Source organism: Salmo trutta, chromosome 3, assembly GCF_901001165.1.
Source record: "Salmo trutta chromosome 3, fSalTru1.1, whole genome shotgun sequence".
Classification (NCBI taxonomy): Eukaryota; Metazoa; Chordata; class Actinopteri; order Salmoniformes; family Salmonidae; genus Salmo; species Salmo trutta.
The window spans coordinates 9,513,502-9,528,101 of record NC_042959.1 but is presented as its reverse complement, the minus strand read 5'-3'; the positions used below and the strand labels follow the sequence as shown (position 1 = coordinate 9,528,101).

The following is a 14,600-nucleotide window of genomic DNA, read 5'->3' as shown; positions in this document are numbered from 1 at the left end:
CAGCTGGGCACAGACGTCAAGAATGCCCTCGCACTTCATCGGTAACTCCCGTCGCTCCATCAAACAACGACACAGCGGCAGGAAAACTAGCTGGCCCGCACGGGATGGGGGGAAGTGCTGGGCCTTGTGAGGTGCCCCAATCAGTTAGTGTTGTAGATCTAGAGTCAGTATATTCAAATGTTTGTGATGAAGTCAAGTCGAACGAAAAAGTCGTTATGCAAAATACACAGAGAGTGCTCCACAACGATGAACTCTTCTATACTAGTGTGTTACTGGGGGATGTTATAGAGGTGAGCGCTATGATTGACAGCGGTTCTATGGCATGCACATTGAGCTCAACAGTGGTGCCACGCCTTGAGAAAGCAGGTGTGCTCAAGAGTGGCTCCCTCAGTCCAACTGAAGTGGTGTTGGTTGGCTGCGGGGGGTTGAAGACCAAGCCTGTAGGTGTGTGTGAATTGAATCTGTCTGTGTATGGCAGCAGTGTCTCTGTCCCTGTTCTAGTAGTGGATGGCCAACGTGATGAGCTTATCCTAGGCAGCAACGTGATTAAACACCTCATCAGGGAGCTGAAGACGACTGGTGACTTCTGGGAGAAGATGTCATCATCTGAACACAATGGAGATGACAAACTGTTCCGTCTGCTGGCTAATGTAGAGAGATGGAAAGGGACTGAAGTGCCAGAAAGAGTGAGCACAGTAAGGCTGAAGCGGGCGGTCACATTGGAGCCTATGCAGGAACATTTAGTCTGGGGCCGGCTGTGTACGCCTCAAAATGTATCCGCAGGCAGTGCTGTCGTTATTGAGCCTACGAGGGCACGCTCAAGGCCAAAAAACATTCTAGTGGGGAGAACAGTAGCGACATTGGGGAGCGATGGCTGGGTCCCTGTCAAAGTTATCAACCCCTCACCAAAGCCAGTAACGGTGAGACGGAATGCCAAGATAGCGGATGTTTTTCCTTGCATGGCATTAGAGGACTTTGACACTGACTATATGGATGGGCCCACTGTCAAACCGGTCCCCCTGGTGCAGCAGGTACACAAAATGGATGACAATCCAGACTTTGACAATGGTAGTGGAGATAGCTTGACCGTTGACAGTACCGTCAACCCGCACAGAGTGACAAGTGAGGTGTTGCACGAGTTAGGGTTAGGTGACATTGACATTGAGTCCACTCAGTTGTCGCAACAGTGTAAGGCCAGGCTAGTTCAGCTTATAGCCCGCTACGAGTCTATCTTCTCCCGGCACAAACTAGATTGCGGGAAGGCTACGGGATATGTCCATCGCATCAGACTCAGTGACACTAAGCCTTTTAGGCTACCTTACCGTAGGCTCTCCCCTAACCATTATGACAAGCTCAGGCAGGCCTTGGATGAGATGGAAGAGCGAGAGATAATCAGGAAATCCAGCAGTGAGTATGCCTCCCCACTCGTCCTGGTCTGGAAGAAGTCTGGTGATCTGAGACTGTGTACAGACTTCCGATGGCTCAATGCTCGCACCGTAAAGGATGCCCACCCTCTACCTCACCAAGCTGATGCTCTGGCGGCCCTGGGTGGCAATGCTTTCTTCTCTACAATGGATTTGACCTCCGGCTACTACAATGTGGAGGTGCATGAAGACGACAAGAAGTTTACAGCCTTCACTTCTCCTTTTGGGTTATATGAATATAACCGTCTTCCACAAGGACTATGCAACAGCCCAGCTACATTCATGAGGATGATGTTGAGCATTTTTGGGGATCAAAATTTTTCTAGCCTCCTATGCTACCTGGACGATGTGCTGGTTTTTGCCCCGACTGAAGAACTTGGATTGCAACGCTTGGAGTCAGTTTTTGAGCGTCTCAAAGCCCATAATCTGAAATTGTCTCCAAAGAAATGCCATTCCATGAAGAGGTCAGTGCGGTTCTTGGGGCATGTCATCAGTGAAGGAGGTGTGGCCACAGACCCAGAAAAAGTGACGGCTATTACAGGGATGACAGAGAAGGATCTCATGGAGGATAACACGGATGTGCCTTCCCAGGGGAAGATTCGGTCCTTTCTCGGAATGATAGTCTATTACCAGCAGTTCATTGAGGGGTGCTCCACCATCGCTAAGCCGCTGCATGGGCTGACAACGGGGACGAAGGCACCACGCCACGGGAAAGGCAAGAGGAAAAGAGCAATGCATAGGAAACTCACAGCAGCAGACTGGACTGGTGAGTGCAAACAGGCCTTTAGTCAGTTGAAACAAGCTCTCCTCGATCAGGTCATGCTAGCCCACCCTGATTTTAGTAGACCTTTCTTGCTGTCTGTAGACGCATCTAGTAATGGATTAGGTGCTGTCCTTTCCCAGGTGCCAGAGGATGGGTCTGCAGCCAGACCGGTAGCATTCGCTAGCAAATCACTTACTTATGCACAGTCAAAGTATCCTGCCCATAGGTTAGAGTTTTTTGCTTTACGGTGGGCTGTCTGTGAGAAATTTAGTCATTGGCTAAGGGGCAAGCCTTTTACTGTATGGACAGACAACAACCCATTAACGTACATCCTGTCCAAGCCCAAATTGGACGCCTGTGAACAGAGATGGGTTGCTAAACTTGCTCCATTCGAGTTTGACATCAAGTACATTCCCGGTCCCAAAAATGTCATTGCTGATGCACTCAGTAGACAGCCATTTGTGCAGCCGAGTGCTCTCCACCGCATCACAAGGGTTCCATACAAGGCCTTGCTGGAAGAAGCTGCGGGAGTACGTGCTGAGAAGGTGCAAGATGTGCTCCGCTGGTCGACCCACCCATTCGACCTCGATAGCTGCTCACCGTCAATTGAGGCAGATGCCTGTGAAATTGTCATGGACTGCCAAACCTCCTCCTATCCTTCTCCTGGTTCTCTGTCAAAGGAAGCGGTGTCAGCAGTCCTGAGGTCGCAAGGGGAGGCTGGTCTACAGAACTGTGCGCTGCTACTGCCTCAGCTCACTCAGTCACTGGTGCCGTCTGAGATGTCAGATGTGAGAGTGCTATCCCGTGACGACCTGATATCAAAGCAGCGCCAGGATGACGCTCTCGCCAGAGTTGTCTTCTACGTGGACAGGGGCCGTAGACCTTCTAGGAGGGAACGTGGCCATGAACCACTCGAGGCTCTGCAGATTCTGAAGACCTGGGAGAAGCTCACTCTGAAAATGGGTGTACTGTATCGCGTTACCAAAAGTTTGCTTTCAAAGAAGAAGACGTACCAGTATGTAGTACCCACCTCAATGAGGTCGACAGTTTTGAAGGGTGTCCATGATGAAGCCGGTCATCAGGGGCAACAGCGGACGTTGTACTTGACGAGACAGAGGTTCTTCTGGCATGGTCTGGAGTCGGATGTCAGAGAGTATGTCAAGACCTGCAAGAGGTGTGTGTTCAGTAAGGCCCCCGAGCCAGAGGCCAGAGCTCCACTGGAGAACATCATCATGACTGAGCCCCTCGAGTTGGTGTGCGTGGACTTCTGGTCTGCTGAAGACTCCAACAACAAGTCCTTGGATGTCCTGGTCGTCACTGACCATTTTACTAAGATGGCCCATGCCTTCTTGTGTCCGAACCAATCAGCTAAAGCAGTGGCCCTTCAGCTATGGAACAACATCTTCTGTGTGTATGGTTTTCCTCGTCGTATCCACTCTGACCAAGGGGCCAACTTTGAAAGTAAATTGATTGCTGAGTTGTTGAGTGCTGCAGGAGTCCAGAAGTCGCACACAACTCCCTACCATCCAATGGGGAACGGGGGAGTCGAAAGGTTCAATAGAACGCTGGGAAACATGATCAGGGCTTTACCTACAAGAGCGAAGCACAGGTGGCCCCAGAAGCTGAAGTCATTGACCTTTGCCTACAACTGTACGGTCCATGAAACCACGGGCTACGCCCCTTTCCAGTTGATGTTTGGGAGAACCCCACGTCTGCCTGTCGACATGATGTTTGGTACGGTGCTGCAAGACTCAGAGGTTGTAGACTATGACGAGTACATAAAGTCCCTGACGAGAGACCTGAGGGAGGCCATGGAGACGGTACAGGTGTCGGCAACCAAACAGCTGAAGAGGCATGCGGGCCTCTACAACAGGAAGATCAGAGGGGCTCCAGTGGAGGTCGGTGATCGGGTGCTGCTGGCGAATAAGGGTGAACGTGGAAAGAGGAAGCTGGCGGATCGTTGGGAGAACAACCTCTATATTGTTACATAGAAGATTAGCGATATCCACATCTTCAATATACAGAACATGTCGACTGGCCAGGAGAAAACGGTCCACCGTAATCTGATAATGCCTGTAAACTTCTTGCCTCTACCTGACACTGCCTTGGAGACACCTAATATGGGAGACCGTGAGGATCCGAGTGAGGAGATGGAGGACTCATCCGTGAACGATATACCAGAAATGGACATTGGTGAGAGGACTAGTGTGTGGGTATCAGAACAGACCTCGGGGGAAGGACAGCCGGAGCACTCTGAAAAAGAAACCCCAGATGTGCTGGAAGATGGGCCACTGGCGAGGGACCCTCAGAACTCACCACATTCTGAGGGTGCCACTGGTGGCACAAGCGTGTCAGAGCTAACCTTTGGAGAAGAAATGTCCGAACCCTCTGAAGAAGAAAGGCATTCTGAAGATGCCGCTGGTAGCACAAGCTCCAGCAACAGTCACAGAACCCTTGACCTTGACTATCCACCGACTGTGGAAAGTGACCCACCAGTGGTGGTTGTAGGTGAACAGGTTAAACGTAATAACTCTGTTAGGCCTGTCAGGTCAGCGGCTGGTCGGGTTAAGAAACGCCCAGTGAGACTCATAGAGACTATGCAGACACAGAGGGTTTTTCATACAGAATTCATTAGAATACCTGTGTGGGTGTAGGATTAGAATCCAAGTCTGTAGCCCATTTCATTTTTTTTTTCTCATTCAAGAGACCCCATGGAGGTCATGGGTCAGAGGTCAAGTAGACCAAGGTTTTTCTGTGAGGTTCTCATTGTCACTGAGTGTACTGAACATGTAACAGGCATGTTTTCCTACGGGGTCTTTGAATTCCCCTAATTCTCTTTGGAGAATAGTCTTTGCACTGGAATATTTGGTGACATATGTATTGCAAGGTATTGCATGCCTCATTTTGTTTCTTTATAGTGTGCAAGTGTAATTCAGCAGGGGAGAATGTAACAGGGTTGGTTATGTTTCCACTTGCCTCTAAAGCAATGTGTACTTAATGTTCAAGCATTCGTATTGGTTGGTTCAACTGATGACAATAAGGTGTGTTGTGATTGGCCCCGCTTGCAGATAGGGGGAGATCGCGAACGTCAGGTCTTCCCAGTATGAAAATGTGATGCAAGGGCTTTTGCCATCGACAGCCATCAGTATCATTAAGCCCTGCACAACTACCGTGCTGTTTCTCATTTAACAACAGGAATAAATGATGCTCAACTGGGACCACTGGCTGATGTGATTTATTAGGAGAAAACACAACGCAAGGAGAGTACGATATACATCTGTTACATCAACATGCACCTGTGTAATGATCATGCTGTTTAATCAGCTTCTTGATATGCCACACCTGTCAGGTGGATGGATTATTTTGGCAAAGGAGAAATGCTCACTATCAGGGATGTAAACAAATTTGTGAACAAAATTTTAGAGAAATAAGCTTTTTGTGCACATGGAACATTTCTGGGATCTTTTATTTCAGATCATGAAACATGGGACCAACACTTTACATGTTGCGTTAATATTTTTGTTCAGTATACAGTTAACGTCGGAAGTTTACATACACTTAGGTTGTAGATGTTAAAACTCGTTTTAACCACTCCACAAATGTCTTGTTAACAAACTATAGTTTTGGCAAGTTGGTTAGAACATCTACTTTGTGCATGACACAAGTAATTGTTCCAACAATTGTTTACAGACAGATTATTTCACTTATAATTCACTGTATCACAGTTCTAGTGGGTCAGAAGTTTGCATACACTAAGTTGACTGTGCCTTTAAACAGCTTGGAAAATTCCAGAAAATGAAGTCATAGCTTTAGAAGCTTCTGATAGGCTAATTGACATAATTTGAGTCAATTGGAGGTGTACCTGTGGATGTATTTCAAGGCCTACCTTCAAACTCAGTGCCTCTTTGCTTGACATCATGGGAAAATCAAAAGAAATCAGTCAAGACCTTAGAAAAAAAATTGTAGACCTCCACAAGTCTGGTTCATCCTTGGGAGTAATTTCCAAACGCCTGTACAAACAATAGATGCAAGTATAAACACCATGGCACCACGCAGCTGTCATACCGCTCAGGAAGGAGATGCGTTCTGTCTCTTAGAGATGAACGTACTTTGGTGCGAAAAGTGCAAATCAATCCCAGAACAACAGCAATTTGTGAAGATGCTGGAGGAAACAGATACAAAAGTATCTATATCCACAGTAAAACAAATCCAATATTGACATAACCTGAAAGGCCGCTCAGCAAGGAAGAAGTTACTGCTCCAAAACCGCCATAAAAAAGTCACACTACGGTTTGCAACTGCACATGGGGACAAAGATCGTACTTTTTGGAGAAATGTCCTCTGGTTTGATGAAATAAAAATAGAGCTGTTTGGTCATAATGACCATCGTTATGTTTGGAGGAAAAAGGGGGACGCTTGCAAGCCGAAGAACACCATCCCAACTGTGAAGCAGGGGGGTGGCAGCATCATGTTGTGGGGGTGCTTTGCTGCAGGAGGGACTGGTGCACTTCACAAAATAGATGGCATCATGAGGCAGGAAAATTATGTGGATATATTGAAGCAACATCTCAAGACTACAGTCAGGAAGTTAAAGTTTGGTTGCAAATGGGTCTTCCAAATGGACAATGACCCAAAGCATACTTCCAAAGTTGTGGCAAAAGGGCTTAAGGACAACAAAGTCAAGGTATTGGAGTGGCCATCACAAAGCCCTGACCTCAACCCTATAGAAAATTTGTGGGCAGAACTGAAAAAGCATGTGGCGAGCAAGAAGGTCTGCAAACCTGACTCAGTTACACCAGCTCTGTCAGGAGGAATGGGCCAAAATGCACTCAACTTATTGTGGGAAGCTTGTGGAAGGCTACCCAAAACATTTGACCCAAGTTAAACAATTTAAAGGCAATGCTACCAAATACTGATTGAGTGTATGTAAACTTCTGGCCCACTGGGAATGTGATGAAATAAATTAAAGCTGAAATAAATAATTCTTTCTTCTATTATTCTGACATTTCACATTCTTAAAATAAAGTGGTGATCCTAACTGACCTAAGACAGGGAATTTTTACTATGATTAAATGTCAGGAATTGTGAAAAACTGAGTTTAAATGTATTTGGCTAAGGTGTATGTAAACTTCCAACTTCAACTGTGTATAGGTATGAATGATGTCATTGTCATGTGAAGTGGGCGGTGTATTGTTGATGGCGCCTGCTTCCAGGGACAAGAGGCCAACCAGTGATTTATGTTTCAGTACGGTTGGCTTCTTAGCATTCATTATAATGAATGTCAACTATACTGCAGAAATAGAATGTAAATCACAGAAAATACACTTTGTGGTGGCAGCTGCAGAGAAATATTTGGGTGTACGAGATTTGACTTAAGAAGAGTTTCAGGGTGTTTTGATTGGTGGTGTCCCGTCTTCCCAAGCCGCTGGGCTGGGCTAGCTGTGCTGGCTGGGCTGGTTGGGCTGGGCTGGCTGGCTGGGTGCAGGAGCAGATAGGGTCAAAGTAGTGGAATGGGGTAGTGGATTTTTAATGAGTGAAGGGTTAGTTGGAAGGTTTTATTTATTTGTTTGTTTTTCCTTTTCCCTTTTGTATCACAAAGTTTAATGGATGTATATTATAGCCCAGTTGGGGGTGGTAATGCAATATATTGGATGCCAACCTCCGTTTAACCCCAAAGAAGAAGACCAGGAAAATGGACATGCGCATGCGTGACGAAGGGAACTATGGTGGATAGGTAGGCAACGCATCAACTTGATGATATCAATCGACTAGCGATCGATTTCCAACAGTTCACTAGAACTAATAGATCGTGTATCACATATTTGCTGCTACTAGCATTGTAGCTAGCTTCCGTAGAACGAAGCCCTGGAACATACAAAAATGCCGAACATTAAGATATTCAGCGGTAGCTCGCATCGGGAACTGTCTCACAAAATTGCCGACCGTCTTGGGATGGAACTCGGGAAGGTGGTCACCAAAAAATTCAGCAATCAAGAAACATGGTCAGTGTAAACTTTTAATGTATAGAAAGCTAATCTGTTGAAATCTTATGTTCGAGAAATATGTTTAAGAAACGTTATGTTAGCGGTCTGCTTTTGATGCTGCCTCGCAAAGGTGCTTGGAACTTGTAGTTTATGTCACGCATAACTGGAGTTTATTTTGGCGCTCAGTTTGTTGCGTATTGGGCGAACTTCACTTCACCATACATTTCAACTAATTTCTGAATATTGGGAGAGCTGACAACCTCTACAGGCTAGCAAAAGTGAAACAATTGTTTATTCTAACTTCTTGCGTAACACTGATGCATCAAGCTGTATACTTGTCATTCTGTGCTGTTCAGCACTTTGCTCATACTGTAATTGTCACAGCATTTACTGTGAAATATTCTCTTGTCACTGCACTTCTAAGTCCCCTAGCCATAAACACCTGTAGGCTGTGTTTTCGATGTCTCATGATAAATATCCCTCACCATTCGTGTCTTGCTGTGTTAGCAGAGAGTGTTGTTGACCCCATCCTCCCCTCCCTTGGGCCCTAACAGTGTTGAGATCGGGGAGAGTGTCCGTGGAGAGGATGTCTACATCGTACAGAGCGGCTGTGGGGAGATCAATGATAATCTGATGGAGCTGCTGATTATGATCAATGCGTGTAAGATCGCCTCGGCCTCCCGGGTCACAGCCGTCATCCCCTGCTTCCCCTACTCACGGCAGGACAAGAAGGACAAGGTGGGGGTGAGGGACAGACATCTAGTTACTCTACTGTCACACCGCCGACCATTATACCGCATCACTAGAGTTGGGTTCAATTCCAGTCAATTCAGAAATTTAACCAAATTCCAATTCCAAATGTTTTTAATTCAAAAGCATTAGAATTTCAGTGTACTTCCTGAATTGAAATTGAATTGATCCCAACCCTGCCATTACACCCCATCAATGTCCAGTGTGATCTTACCACTCATGTTGCTGTCACTGACTGTGTGGACGGACTCCAGCAGGCAGTCAGCAGATGGATGGGCCTGGGAGCATGCCTGGGTTTTGTTTTGATTTCTCCACTGATTTAAGTTAAGCAGTGAACAGTGAACAGTCATTGTGTCTTCTGTTTGTATTGTTACCGTCACCTGCCTGCCTCCATTCCTCACATGGTTTATATCAGTGCATGTCCTTGTCCTCCCAATATAATCTATTGCATGTACTATGTTTCTGCCAAAAGTATACTGTTATTAACGTTTTGTACAGTATCACTTTTCTCTTGGGCTTGTTGAAGGAGCTGAGTAGTTTGAAATTTACTTGGAGTTGTACACGTGACTGTAGTTTAGAATAGCCTATCAGCTGCCCCTTGTGGCTTTGGGAAGGAAATGTAATATGGACCAATTTTTAAGATGGAAGACTCCGCTCATATCGTGTGTGTGTGTGTGTGTGTGTGTGTGTGTGTTTCCTTGCAGAGTCGGGCGCCCATCTCAGCCAAGCTCGTGGCTAACATGCTGTCTGTGTCTGGGGCTGATCACATCATCACTATGGACCTTCACGCCTCACAGATCCAGGTTAGGAGGAGGGAGGACACTGGGGTCTGGCAGTAGAAGAGGGAGGACACTGGGGTCTGGCAGTAGAAGAGGGAGGACACTGGGGTCTGGCAGTAGAAGAGGGAGGACACTGGGGTCTGGCAGTAGAAGAGGGAGGACACTGGGGTCTGGCAGTAGAAGAGGGAGGACACTGGGGTCTGGCAGTAGAGGTCAGGAGGAGGGAGGACACTGGGGTCTGGCAGTAGAGGTCAGGAGGAGGGAGGACACTGGGGTCTGGCAGTAGAGGACCAAACAGCCAGACTATAGAGATGTAAATTATTATTTTGCTCCCTCCAATCCAACAGACAACACAATCAGCGAACACATGGAGTTCTATAGGGGTTAAGTGACTGGCTCAAGGGCACAATGACTAGAGATGGTTCCTGGGATGTGAAACGGCTAGATGGCAGCCTCTGACTCCTGTCTGTGTGTCTGGTATCTCCAGGGTTTCTTCGACATCCCGGTGGATAACCTGTATGCTGAGCCTGCTGTACTGAAGTGGATCAAAGAGAACATCGCAGAGTGGAAGACCTGCACTATCGTCTCTCCAGACGCAGGGGGTGCCAAGAGGTGAGACAGGACAGAGTACTCAAAAAACTTTTGGTCAAAAGAAGAAATTTGATTAATTAGAGAGAGGGTGAAGAGATGGGGGGGGAGAGAGAAAGGGAAGGCTTGGTAAATATGGGAACCACTGTGTGCATGCTAGACTACTGCTTCAAGAACATCACCTCTCTTTTACTGGTTTTACCCTTCAGCCATGTCTTTCTTTAACTCTGCCTTATCTGTGGTGAAATTAACTTTAGATTCACACGTTTGTGTTTAACTGCTCCTTCACACTAACAAATCTTTATACGACAACAACTGTTGTGCCTCTGTGACTTGGCTTCCTCTTAACACTGTGTTCTGTGTGACAGAGTGACTTCCATAGCGGACAGGCTCAACGTGGACTTTGCTCTGATCCACAAAGAGAGGAAGAAGGCCAATGAGGTGGATCGCATGGTGCTGGTCGGGGACGTCACGGACCGGGTGGCCATCTTGGTGGATGACATGGCAGACACCTGTGGTACTATCTGTCACGCGGCCGACAAGTAAGTAAAGTCTCAATTTATGACCTTGACTAACCTTAACACGTATCTATGCCCAGGCAATGGGTGTCTGGGCTGAATCTTAACCACACAAAAGCAAACATTGATTATGATCCTGTACATTCAAATGGATCTCTGATTTGATGTCAAGACATTCTTATTACAGAGCTGTGGAAATACCAACCACTATTTCACATTTCACTTCTCCTTCATCCAAATGAGAGTCCTTGTAGCAGAAATCGGTGTATTCAAACAGGTAAATGTTAGAGGTGCTATAATCCTACAGTTTTTTGAGGAGATACTGTCCCTCCACCCTCAGGCTGATCTCAGCTGGTGCTACCAAGGTGTATGCCATCCTGACCCACGGTATCTTCTCTGGCCCGGCCATCTCCCGCATCAACAACGCCTGCTTCGAGGCCGTGGTCGTCACCAACACTATCCCTCAGGAGGAGAAGATGAAGACCTGTCCTAAGATACAGGTCAGGGGTCACAGCACTGTCCTTAGATACAGGTCAGGGGTCACAGCACTGTCCTTAGATACAGGTCAGGGGTCACAGCACTGTCCTTAGATACAGGTCAGGGGTCACAGCACTGCCCTTAGATACAGGTCAGGGGTCACAGCACTGCCCTTAGATACAGGTCAGGGGTCACAGCACTGCCCTTAGATACAGGTCAGGGGTCACAGCACTGCCCTTAGATACAGGTCAGGGGTCACAGCACTGCCCTTAGATACAGGTCAGGGGTCACAGCACTGCCCTTAGATACAGGTCAGGGGTCACAGCACTGTCCTTAGATACAGGTCAGGGGTCACAGCACTGTCCTTAGATACAGATTAGGGGTCAAATGTTATATTACTGTTCTAAGATACAGGTCAGGGGTCAGAGGTTAATATCAGGGTCATTCACCTCAACATAAGTAGACTGTCATATTGTCCAATAATGTTACGGTGGTTTAAGCTGAAATTCTATTGTTGCTACTGTGATGTTTAACAACTAAGACAACGGCAAGTAGTTTGAATAATCATATCACCTAAAACGTTTTGTGCTAAAATAATTAAAATAGTTCACTCTATAAATGAGAGAGCACACTTTCTGTTTATCAACGGTAAATAGTCTGACATGTTTCCGGATGTTTCCTGAACATAGTTTATTATGTGTTATTAACCATCTGTTTCTCCTCTAGGTGATTGACATCTCTATGATCTTGGCGGAGGCCATCCGCAGGACCCACAACGGAGAATCTGTCTCGTACCTCTTCAGCCACGTCCCCTTGTAACGCCACACGGGCACCGTTCAGTAGGGCACACCAGAACATTCAGATAGAACAGACACGGCCATCTCTCACGCAGAATAGGGACTTTGGGGAACAGATATGATTGTCTTTCAGGTAGGCTCTTCATTCCATTTCTATGCCCAGTATTCTGGAATGTTTCTCATCACTGAATAGATTCCAGCCCTACTATTCTGTTACACCAGAAAGAGGAAGAGCGGGTATGTCCTATACAAACACCAGCGTTGGGCTCGATTCCATTTCAATTCCAGTCAATTCAAGAAGTATACTGACATTCCAATTCTTTTCAATTAGGAAAATGTGGAATTGGATTTAGGTTTACTTCCTGAATTGAGGTTTAAATTCAATTGACCCCAACCGGGAGAAACACCACCAGTATATTAGCATCGCTCTGCTGCTATTGCTAACTAACCACGTTACAATTAATGATTATTAATGATGACATGTTCATTTTGAGTCCCTCTCTCACCCCTAAACAGTGTTTGCATCCCAAATGGCACCCTTTTCCTACATAGTGAACTTCTTTTGACTAGTGCCCTATGGGACCTGGTCAAAAGTAGTGCACTACATGGGGAATAGGGTGCCATTTGGGACATGTCTATCAGGGACAAAAGATGTCAGTGTTGATTTATTTATTGTGAGTGGGTGAACTCACCTAATGCCAACAGTTCATAATAATGCTGTTACATAACTTCTATGTTACATAAAGAGGGTGAGAGACGGTTGGATGTTGACTGACTTCAGGTATTTTATTATTTAGTTTTTCTTTTTGATTCGGTTGAAAGATGAGGCTCATAATGAGTAAAGTGAATGAGTTATAGTTGACAGTGCCACTGATGTTCATCTGGGTGATTCACAAGTCTTTTTAAAGGGGCAATCTAGGATTGGTACTTCTAATTTTTTGGACATAATGGTATATAGCCCACTGATTCTTGAAGATGTTAACTTATAAATGCCTCCTCCATGATCTGCATCCCTTGCTCTGTCTGTGGGTACATTCCTCCAACCCCATCCCTCACCTGTTGACCTAAACAAGTCCCGGGGGGGGACTGCGGATTGCCCCTCGTAAGGCTTTTGGGAATCATTCTTTCAGTGGGTGCAGAGGAGGCAGGTTTTGCTCTTCGAGGTTGCTGTCTAGAAGCTGTTGGTTTTTAGCTCTGCAGGATGGAGCTTCCTAGAAAAGTCTCTGCTATTTTTACTTACTTAATTTTTTTCAATAATATTTGTATAATAAACTCTCGAAAGAGTGGTATCTGTCTGACTTTAAAGTTTCATGTACAGTTGAAGTCGGAAGTTTACATACACTTAGGTTGGAGTCCATTAAAAAAACTTGTTTTTCAATCATTCCACAAATTTCTTGTTAACAAACTATAGTTTTGGCAAGTTGCTTAGGACATCTACTTTGTGCATGACACAAGTAACTTTTCAACAATTGTTTACAGACAGATTATTTCACTTAGAATTCACTGTATCACAATTCCAGTGGGTCAGAAGTTTGGAAAATTCCAGAAAATGAAGTCATAGCTTTAGAAGCTTCTGATAGGCTAATTGACATAATTTGAGTCAATTGGAGGTGTACCTGTGGATATATTTCAAGACCTACCTTCAAACTCAGTGCCTCTTTGCTTGAAGTCATGGGAAAATCAAAAGAAATCAGCCAAGACCTCAGAAAAAGAATTGTAGACCTCCACGAGTCTGGTTCATCCTTGGGAGCAATTTCCAAATGCCTGAAGGTACACGTTCATCTTTACAAACAATAGTACGCAAGTATTTTCCCATGATGTCAAGCAAAGAGGCACTGAGTTTGAAGGTAGGCCTTGAAATACATCCACAGGTACACCTCCAATTGACTCAAATGATGTCAATTAGCCTATCAGAAGCTTTTAAAGCCATGACATAATTTTCTGGAATTGTCCAAGCTGTTTAAAGGCACAGTCAGCTTAGTGTATGTAAACTTCTGACCCACTGGAATTGTGATACAGTGAATTCTAAGTGAAATAATCTGTAAACAATTGTTGGAAAAATTACTTGTGTCATGCACAAAGTAGATGTGCTAGCCGACTTGCCACAACTATAGTTTGTTAACAAGAAATTTGAGGAGTGGTTGAAAAACAAGTTTTAAATGACTCCAACATAAGTGTATGTAAACTTCTGACTTCAACTGTATATACAGGCTACAGTTGCATAGTAGGCTATGTGTTTCATCAAATTTGAACGTATGAACTAATTTATAATGATAGGTTATCAGTACTGTACACACCAGATATGTCCAGGAAGTTACAGGTGCCTTTGTGGAAGAGTGGGGTAACATCTCACAGCAAGAACTGGCAAATCTGGTGCAGTCCATGAGGAGGAGATACACTGCAGTACTGAATGCAGCTGGTGGCCACACCAGACACTGACTGTTACTTTTGATTTTGACCCCCCTTTGTTCAGGGACACATTATTCCATGTCTGTTAGTCACATGTTTGTGGAACTTGTT

At 45.5% G+C, this 14,600-nt stretch overlaps 1 protein-coding gene across 2 annotated transcripts; it reads left to right on the top strand.

Annotated features, from left to right (window-relative positions):
* Positions 1-7,666: 7,666 nt before the first annotated feature.
* On the top strand, positions 7,667-13,364 carry LOC115167895 (ribose-phosphate pyrophosphokinase 1). 2 transcript variants are annotated; one of them, XM_029722633.1, is made up of 7 exons: positions 7,667-8,189; positions 8,726-8,909; positions 9,626-9,724; positions 10,188-10,312; positions 10,657-10,830; positions 11,147-11,306; positions 12,010-13,364. In XM_029722633.1, exons 1-7 carry the CDS (start codon positions 8,068-8,070, stop codon positions 12,100-12,102), a joined length of 957 nt encoding a protein of 318 aa, XP_029578493.1. In that variant the 5' UTR covers positions 7,667-8,067; the 3' UTR covers positions 12,103-13,364. The 2 variants fall into 2 exon arrangements, with proteins under 2 accessions (XP_029578493.1, XP_029578483.1); XM_029722623.1 differs by having other exon boundaries at positions 8,726-8,915.
* The last annotated feature ends 1,236 nt before the right edge of the window (positions 13,365-14,600 follow it).

Excerpts from the sequence above, each read along its gene's own strand:
- LOC115167895 (XM_029722623.1), top strand. The coding sequence starts at position 8,068 with ATGCCGAACATTAAGATATTCAGCGGTAGCTCGCATCGGGAACTGTCT. Across the intron at positions 8,916-9,625 it reads ACAAGAAGGACAAGGTGGGG|AGTCGGGCGCCCATCTCAGC; the intron begins GTGAGGGACAGA and ends GTTTCCTTGCAG. Across the intron at positions 10,831-11,146 it reads ATCTGTCACGCGGCCGACAA|GCTGATCTCAGCTGGTGCTA; the intron begins GTAAGTAAAGTC and ends CTCCACCCTCAG.